The sequence below is a fragment of the Hirundo rustica genome, chromosome 1 (assembly GCF_015227805.2).
Source record: "Hirundo rustica isolate bHirRus1 chromosome 1, bHirRus1.pri.v3, whole genome shotgun sequence".
In the NCBI taxonomy this organism is placed as follows: domain Eukaryota; kingdom Metazoa; phylum Chordata; class Aves; order Passeriformes; family Hirundinidae; genus Hirundo; species Hirundo rustica.
This window is the reverse complement of record NC_053450.1, coordinates 151,714,359-151,723,856: the sequence shown is the minus strand read 5'-3', so window position 1 is coordinate 151,723,856 and position 9,498 is coordinate 151,714,359. Positions and strand designations below refer to the sequence as shown.

General features: G+C 50.0%; 1 protein-coding gene across 1 annotated transcript; it reads right to left on the bottom strand.

Annotated features, from left to right (window-relative positions):
• On the bottom strand, positions 1-7,725 carry LOC120755751 (solute carrier family 22 member 13-like). Its single transcript, XM_040071197.1, has 10 exons — positions 7,336-7,725; positions 5,903-6,006; positions 5,298-5,452; positions 5,032-5,200; positions 4,466-4,586; positions 3,791-3,885; positions 1,438-1,652; positions 573-681; positions 242-452; positions 1-116 (listed from the first exon to the last, which is right to left on the bottom strand). Exons 1-10 carry the CDS (start codon positions 7,705-7,707, stop codon positions 90-92), a joined length of 1,578 nt encoding a protein of 525 aa, XP_039927131.1. The 5' UTR covers positions 7,708-7,725; the 3' UTR covers positions 1-89.
• Between the last annotated feature and the right edge of the window lie 1,773 nt (positions 7,726-9,498).

Sequence of the window (9,498 nt, the reverse complement as noted above, 5' to 3'; positions counted from 1 at the left end):
GTGGGTAGTAGATGCCTGTCCAATCGTCACTTGCTCTCTGAGCATCTGCACATGTCCTTCTCCAAGTCTTTGTCATCATCTCTAGTGTCTCAGAAAAATTCACTAGTTTTCTGCTCCTGAAGATAAGGAGAAAAGAGGAGGAGATGAGACTGTATTCATCCCTGACTGACATTTTTTCTTTGCCTTAAATTTGCAGTTTTTGATTTTTTTTTTTCTCAATTTCAGAGTTCCCTGTACCTACTTTAGTTGGAGGCTGGTTGTTCCTTGTGTCATCTGTCAGGTCAACGCCTCGGGTCTCAGGCAGCAGGATGCAGAACAAGGCCACCACCACAGGGATGCTCCCAAAGATGGCCATGGGGATGGCCTGGTGGTACTGGTCCAGGGAAATGATCAGCGGGGCCAGGATCCCGGCCACCCTGGCCATGGTCGAGCACAGCCCCACGCCCGTCTGCCTGGGGGAGAGAGGAACAGCGGGAGGTGTGGGCAGGGGTCATCCTTCCTGGACTGAATGTGGCCCCATGGCCACCTCCAGCCATGGCAGAAGGAGGCCCTGACGTGTGGGGATGTCTCACCTGAGGACGGTGGGGAAGACCTCAGCGGCGTAGACGTAGGAGGTGGAGAAAGAGGCCGTGGCTGTGAACTTGCCGATGATGGCCAGGACGGTGATTGCCACGGGCAGGGCTGAGGGGAGGAGGAGAGACGACCACTGTAACCTCCAGGGGGATGGTTCACTTGGGACCAGAACTCTGTGCAGTGGGATTTCTTGGGACAGCCATTTCTAATAGACTTGCTAAGCAAACCTACCACCGAAACCATTGGAAATGATCCCCAGTGTACCCTTACCTGGAAAATACCCTCTGGCAAAGAGAACTCAGATTTCTCCTAAGGCCTTGGGCATTTTCTAGATCTGCAACTGAAGTGAGCTGCTGAGCCACCACAGGTGTTTTGGGAGTGCTTGGCTGAAAATGCCACGTCCCTGACCTAGAAAGCATTGGGAAGCCCCGCTGTTACCTTCAGTCTCACTCACAACACTGGCACAGCAGCAGGGGTGGGGTATGGACTGGGGCACAAACAGATGAGGGGGAGTGGGAATTTGCTTTTTCTCTTTGTCTAAGAAAGGGAGACATGGTGGCTTTTAAGCACTGTTGCTGCTCTACCTTCCTGCCAGGAGGTGGTCGTGTCTAGTGGGTGGTGGTGTGTAATGGACACTGCCTGCCAAGGGCCAGGAGCTGTGGAAGAACCAGGCACAGCCCTGAGGGAGAAGGAATCCAAGGTGAGGGGAAGCCAGAATGCTGGGGATGAAGCATCCTGGGCTGTGGCAGTGGAGGCAGCTGAGCCCACGGGAGTGAGCATAGGTCTGCTAGGATGGGAGGATGAGTCTGAACCAGGGATGTCCAGGGCTCTGCCCAGCTCTGCTCACAGGCTGGGAAGCTTCACCTTCAGGAATGCCAGTGAGGGTGAGACAAATCAGGCCAGACAGAAGCAGGAGAATGCTCTGCACTTTCTTCCTCCCAAACCATTCAAGCAGGAAAATGCAGGAAATTCGAGCTGGAAGCTCCACTGCTCCAAAGGCCAGCTGTGTCAGGTAGATGTCCAGACCAAAATCTGTCACGCTGAGGCTCAGCCCATAGTAGACAAAGCTGTCTGCAAACCTGAAATTCCAGTAAAGCAGAATAGAGCATGTCACCAGATGGTTTTGTGCGGATTTATAACTAAAAAGTAGAAAGGTTAGAACACATGCAACTTATTTAAACTCCCAACAATCTCTGTTTTGGTTCTAGTCACCACCTTTGACTGTTCTGTAGGACATAGTTGCAGGAGATAAAGCAGAACAGATCTCCATATGGTCAGCAAATTCTAGACTGAACCCAAAGCTTCTAGACAGGCACAAAACTACTCCAAGGCCCAGGGATTGCCAAAGCTGGAATTACTCAAGCCTTTCGAACAAAACCCACAGTATCATTGATAATCACCTTCTATCCATGCCCAGACATGGTAAATCTGGTCCAGTATTTGGACGTAGAATGATAGCAGATAAAGACATTGTTCTGGTTTTGTTTGAAACTGGGTGGAAACACCACTTAATGTAGTGGTTTCACATTTGCCAAATTCTGTTTGCTAAATTTAGTGGTCTTAATGTGTGCTTTCTTTTTCCTTTGTGAAATAGGATCAGGAGAAGTAAAGTAGGCTTAAGCTTAACGATAAACAAATAGTTTTACTAACACACACTAAAAGAATGGAAAAGGGAAAAAAAGTTGGGAAAAAAAATGAAATTTCAAAACACTCCTCTCTCCCTCTACAAACTGTTAATTGTCTTACAAAAAAACATAGAGAGACACAACCTGTGGTTTTCAGTCAGTTTCACCATTTAAACGTAATCTTCATCACTTTGGGAGAGGAGTCTCTCTACAGTCCTATGGAGACATTTGCCACGAGACAAAAACAATCTCGTGGCTCCCAATGTCACAAACCTGCAGCTGCCCGGAATTTTTGCAGATTGTGCAGTCCCACCCATTAGCAGCCTTTCCCCTGGCTACTTATGGGCCTCTCAGCGTATTTGGGGTACTGTTTAAGAATGCTTCTTCAAGTACAAAACAAGGATTCTCTTCTTCTATCTCTAAAATCTTCTCTATTTCAAAAGAAATAGAGACCTCCTTTTACCTCAGGAGCTGAGGGCCTCAAATTACTTTCTCTCTAAAATCATCTTCATCTCAAAGGCTGAGACCTCCTTTTACCCCAGGAACAAGGGCTTTACTCTGTTCAAGATTCTCACTTAAATCTCATATCAATCCTTAACTTTTGATTAGAACCAGCATTCCCCCAAACAACATTAAGATGCTACAAGAAACAGTCTATTTCTCCATGGTTTACACTAGAGAAGTCCAGCTAAAAATGTCCACTCCCTCAATCCCTTCTAATAATCTTTATCAGTTTTTTTTTCACTCTTGTTCTACTGACTTCACGCTGTGTCTTTTCTATGTTTACTCTGTCTCTTCTCTCTCTCAGGGAAGGGTTAGGCCTTGGAAGCTTCACTTTGCTAGGAATAGGTTAAATCCACCCAGGCCTGCAGTGGCCATGACTGCTGGGCAGCAGTCTCTCCCCAGCTGCATCTCAGATCAGCTGGGTTTCTCCTCCTTCACTCTTTTCCTCCCCTCTGGAATCACCGGAGGAGGGGAGGGGGGAGCTCTGCCCACCCCGTGGTGACAATCGGGACAGCCACAGCCCAGCCGGGCCCAGAGCTGTTATCAGGGGCCTGGCAGAGATCCCTCCCTGCTCCGTGGCTCCGTGGCTCCAGAGAGGTTTTGAAAGTGGCTGATGCTGAGCTGCAGCATCTCCTCCCCTGCCAGCAGCCGATGGAGCCCAGCCAGACCTCGGGCCAGCTCCCCCCGCAAAGGCAGGAGGGGAGCAGCAAGCCCAGCCAGCCAACACAACGGCCTGACTCCATGTTACCTGTTCAACCGGCCAGGAGGGAAAAAAGGCCTGCCTCAACAAAATCAGGATTTATATGGGTACTTCTTAAGGTCGTATTCAACATTCTCAGTGGTTAAAGCATGTATCAGTATCTGAAATTAACTTCTGATAGGTCTCTGTCCTTTCTAAAACAATTCCAAGGTCCTGACAGGGCAATATTCTATATTCGTCTTTAACTAAAAACCAAACTGTGTTAATCCATGACAGACATACACATACATATTACCAGAAAAATCACTTTGATTTATCGTTCTTGTCAACCATCAAATTTTTTCTTTCACCTGGTAGTTTTGACAGAGGGGACCAGGGAATTTCTTACCAGACACATGACATGATTAAAGTCACCTTCCGCAGGTGCTTCTTCCGAAAGAGATCCAGGAAACTTCCAGACTTGACCTCTTTCTCGGGCTTCAGCTTCAAAACACAGAAAGTCAAAGAGTCAGAGCAGGAGAAGGAAACCCATGTCCAGCTCCTTTTCCATCTGCAGTCCATGGAAAGCCTGGGTGGGACAGGCCTGTGACCCCCAGTGCTCTGGGAGGGAGGGCAGCCCAGTGGGGCTGGGCTCCTGCCCCTGTGCCCAGGGCTGGTGACTGAGAGGTTCCTCAGGATGAAGATCTCCCCAGTGGAGGAACTTTGGGGTGGGCAAGGAGGGAACTCCCCTTCAGGCATTTCTGCATGGAAACCCACAGACTACACAGAGACTCCGTGCTCATCAGTCACACTCCTGGAATCCTCACAGGAGAAAAGCCAGGGAAGCATTTCATTCCTTCCCACAGCCCCAGGGGGTCTCCAGAAAGCTCCAGGCTGAGCCTCAGCAGAAGCTGGGCCTCTTCCTTGAGCTCGCCCCTGTGTAACTGAGCTGGAGCTGGAGTTCCCCACAGCCCATGGCCAGACCATCCCCAGTGGACATGGAGAGAGGTTTCTGGGCTGAGCTGAGCTCCAGGGGCTGCTGCAAGGCCCAGGGCAGTGTGTGAGGACAGGAACCCCCCCGTACCTGCTCCAGGAACTCTGGTGGGAGGCTGCGCTTGTTGGTGGCTGCCGCCTTCTGCAGGACCTTCTTGGCCTCCTCGATTCTGCCTTTGGTCACCAGCCAGCGAGCTGACTCTGGGATCACCCTGCCAGGAGGGGAGGTCAGGACATGCTGCTGTGTCCTGCTGGGTTCCCCCACAGCCCCTTTCTCTGGGACCTGCCCAGCAAGCCATGGTCACCACAGAATGAATCAGATCACAGGAGCACAGAAACTTCTTTGTTGGAAGGGACCCACAAGGATAATCAAATCCAACTCTGAAGTGAATGGCCCATGGGTTCAATGGGTCTAAATACCCTAAATTTAGGTTCCCAAGGCCACATTTGGGAGACCCAAAGCAAAGCAGGTGGTGCTGTCAGCAGTCCAGCGCCCCAGGGAGATGTGCTGAGCTCTGCAGCAGCTCCTCCAGCACCTGCACTCCAATGGGAAAGACCCAGCTTGGTTCTGAGCTGCTGCCATCTCCTCACTCACACCCTCCCATCAGTGTTGTGATGGGCATCACCCCCCAGAAACTCTTCCCTGCTTCTGCTTACCAGATGTAGAAGAAAAGGGCAAACATAGGAGCAGATCCTGCAATTTCCAGCAGCCTCCAGTTGCGAATTCCATAACTCATTCCAGCCACCGTCATCTGCCCAATGGCGAAAGCTGTGTGAGTAATCAGCAGTGCCTTTGTCCGGTAGGAGACACCAACCCATTCTGTAGCTAAGAGGAAAAACAAAGGTTCAGGCTTTGTTTTGGGCTCTCTTTTGTTATTGTATCTTGTGGGGCCACATCTGCTCCCTCAGGGCTTCCCACTCACCCAGGGATACGACTGTAACCATAATTCCTGACACCGCAGCTCCCACGACACACCTGATGGCCATGAACACATAGATATGGGGCACAAAGGCGACTCCCAGGCCAAACACACCCTGGATGAGGATACAGATGAGAAAGACTGGCCGCCTGCCGATCCTGTGGGAGAAGAGGGAAGACCCAGTCAGTACCTGGAGAGACCCCGTGGGGAGAGGGAACAGCCCAGGAGGGATTCAAAGTGATTTGAGAACCAGAGCAGATTTGACATCCATGTGAACATAACTCCTCTATACACCCCAGGAAATAATGTGCAGAAAAATCAGTGTCTCCAGTGTTGACCCATCATGGTTCTGGCAAAGCCTGAGACACCAGCAGGGGCTAAACTTGTGACTCCTGAAGAGCCACCCCCACAAGGCTATATCTGCCTCTCTTTTCAACACTCAGGCATTTCCAGACCTCGCAGGTGGCCCCAGATGTCAAATCTTAGGCAAGAGAGTTGAGTCCTGTGAAGGGAGCAGTTCCTGTTCACTGCATGGGCAGTCCACACCCTCATCTGAGCTGTCCCTGGGTGCTGGGCAGTGTCTCTGGGAAGGAACTGTGTTTTCTCACCTGTCACTTAGCATCCCAAAGATCATGGCTCCTATGAGAAGCCCAGCCATGTAGATGGACTGGGAGACATCATTCAGGACCGCCCTGTCACACACCAGGTCAAACTGGAGGAAGGAAAACACAGATGCTGTTGTTTTTGTCAGATGTCAGCTGCTTTCTGGGCTTGGGCAGCCTTTCTGGTTCATGGTGGATCCAGGATCTGGGTGCCTGAGCTCTTGCTCCAGCCCTTGGGAGCAGAGAAACCCTTACAAGGGCTCGAGCCCTTCATGGTGAGCACTTAGGACACAAATCAATGATGGGATGGGTACATGAGGTGCTCAGCATGTCTCTGCATCCTGGTGCACATCTGCTGGGTGCTGGGATCTGCAGGATTCCCCTCCAGCCCAAACATCCCTGCAGAAGCCTCCTGGTTGGCAAGTTTTGTTTAAAGTGTGACCTTGGGGTGAGAGCTGTATCAGTTTCCTTCTCTGGCTGAAAAGGCAGGACAGGGTGGAAAGAGGAAGAGAGCAGAGTTTTGTCTGATAAAGGAGGACCAGCATAGGAAAGGGAAGGGATGCAGCTGCTGAAAACTCCAGAAAAGCCTTGTCTGAAATGGACTTGGTGCTTCAGGGACACCAAGAAGCCTTTGCAAATGCCAGAGGCTGGACTTTCTCCTTTGCTCTAACCCAAAGAAAGTGAGAACGTGCTGGAGCTGACAGGTAGGAAAGGAGGGAGGAGGAATGAGAGAAAGTGAGAAAGGAGCAAAGGTCCACAGAGGGAGAATCACAGAATCATGGAATCATTAAGTTGGAAAAGATCTCCAAGAACATCAAATACAACCTTTGACAGGCCACTACTATGTAAACTAGAAAGCTGTAAGGCAGAATGGAGAAGTTGAGGATGCTGATAAACAAGGTTTTGCTCAACTGCATGGTCCCTGGCATGTCTTGTTGCAGCCCTGAAGGTTTCTGGAGGCCCAGGAAATATCAATGACAAGCACTTGGAAGGTCCTCTGTCCTTCACAGAGAAGATGATGTGAGTAGAAGCAGGCAGAAGAGCAGGAATACTGTGGCAGGGATGCCCAAAAAGTCCCTCCCGGCAGATACCTCATGAAGTCAAGGGTCTAGATACTGGAAAGGGAACAGATAGTGGGCAGAACATGTGCTGGACTCACACCCCCACGGTCACTGCCTGTGCCCTCCCCAGGCATCTTCATTATGGCTTTCTTGTGACAACCTCCTCGGGATTCCAGCTGCCATCTGTGTGATGGAGGCAAAAACCTGCAGTAAATCTCAACCTGACTGCACCACAGCTGGCACTGGCTGACTAAACCTCAGGCCAGGATATTCCCATCCCCTCCCACCACAGCTGGCACTGGCTGACCAAACCTCAGGCCAGGATATTCCCATCCCCTTCTTTCCACACCCCCGTCTCATGAAACGGCAAACACAGACCTCGGTCAGCAGGGAGGGTGGCTGTTCTGAGGGGTACACCCAGCCATTGATGCACTTCTCCGTGTCGTTCAGCCTGTAGGCCACGATGGAATCGAGGTCCCAGTCCACCGGGGAGTACATGGAGCACTGCTCAAACTCCCCGTCCGCGCCCCGGGGCAGGGTGAGGTTCAGCTGCTCTTCCTCCGTCAGGTTGGGGCCGACGGCACGGATCCAGCTGGTGTCACAGTGGTGAGGCACTTCCACAACAATGAACACTTGGCCAACCATTTGGAAAGGATTGAGAAGTAGTGGGAGGGAGAGCAGCAGCATCAGCAGTTTCTGATAGAGCCCACACTCCCCCAGAGCCTTTAAAAGATCTCCGAATTCAGCCATGGTGAGCACCTCTGTGGCCAGGCTGCACTGGTGCTTATAGCTTAAATAGGCAAATATTAATGTTTAAACTGTGTGAGCACTAAAAGCCCTAATCCAGAGTGATAAAATGAGCACCTGTACTGACACACCAGTCCATTATGATGATACAGTGCAGTCCTCCAGGATGCACTTTGTCACCAGCCATTCCCTCCCTGCTCTTGGAAAAAGACCAAAGGTGCCAGAGCATTGCCACTCTTGGAGATGGTATAGTGATATCTTGTCCTTTTCCAGCCTCAAATGTGTCAAAAAGCCTCCTGAAGGAAACTGTGCTGCAGCACAAGGTTTTTTGTCTGGGGCATGGAGTTGGGATTTGACAAATGAAGGTTCATTTTACCGGGTGTGGGGGTGCAAACAGAGTAAATTTGCTGCTCTCATTAATGTTGTAATGACTGTATAATGCGTCCTGGAGACTATATGTAAGAGAAGCAGAAGAACACTTCTCCTCTGGACCAGGAAATACAGCTGGTAGACAAGTAGACTTGGCCTTGACATCTGTGTCCCAAGCTCTCTGTTTTCATTTGTAGAAACCCTGGTTCGTCATAAAACTAGATCTAAACTACCATTTCTTGGGGATAATCCTAGAATAGACCTGGCTTAGAGAGTACCCTCATGGAAAACAGCACTTTACACACACAGACATTCAGAGCACACAGGATTTGGGAAATGACATCAGCTTGGCCTTGCCTGAGGTTTTGATGTCACTTGAAAAGCAGATTGACATGATTTCTGCTGCACATCTGAGCTGCTTCCTGGGTAGACTCCCTGCGTGGCTTGTGTCTATTCCTGCTAAACCGGGTAGCTGGGTTGCCCTCAGTGTCTGAAGTTTTCTGTGTAATTTGGCAAAGGCTGGTTTAACTAGAGCTCCTGGCTACTTTTATGAACACAGCACTAACCTGCTCATTTCAAATCTCCTCTCAAATTCTTTGTCTTTCACTCTTAATACCCATAGTATAGATATACTAGAGCCTGCAACAAAATCACTCCTGGGTCACACAAGCCTGGACTGGTGTTTCGTGAGTGGGCGTAGCTCTGTTGTGCTTATGAAAGTCACTAAATATTGGAATTTAAAGCATCACCCTGTAAGCTGGAGTGGGAGAGTGAGATCGTACTGGTTAGTGCTGTTCAGATTAAAGGACGAGAGGAGTAAATGTTAGAGTTGTGTGAATTCACACCAGTGCTGTGCATTTATCATCTCCACACAGCCAAACATCACTCAGTTCTGCATCCACATCCTCGGATGAGAGGACACGCTTTTATTCAGAGACATTCCCTGAGCAGGAGGCTGAGCTGCATGACTTTCAGAGGTTCCTTTTACCCTTAAACCCTTGGTCTCCCTGACCTTTTGGTGGGATGACTTGGCCAAGGAGATATGCTCTAGCAGAGACATTCAGTCCCTGTTCTGCCTTCTCTATCAGTGTACAACGAGCTCAACTCTTCAGGCTCACCCTGTTGTGTGTGGCTCAAGGTCTTCCCTCCCATTCCTAAGCCCCCAGCATTTTCTGTGGCAGAGGTCCAGTTTATGACTATAGAAACTCTTTGAGATCTGAGTGAGCTCCACGTGCTAATGCAGGTGTGACTCTTTCCTTAGAGCTGTTCTTCCAGCTGTGACCAGACTGGCTCTTCTGGAACCCTGGAAAAGCTTCAGTCCTTTGTCACCCTCAGATGACATTTCTCATGGGAAGGTGTTTTCATAACTGTCTCCATCCTCTGAGTGGGTCGGTCGCACATGGTGGAGATCTCTCAGGGAGAAAG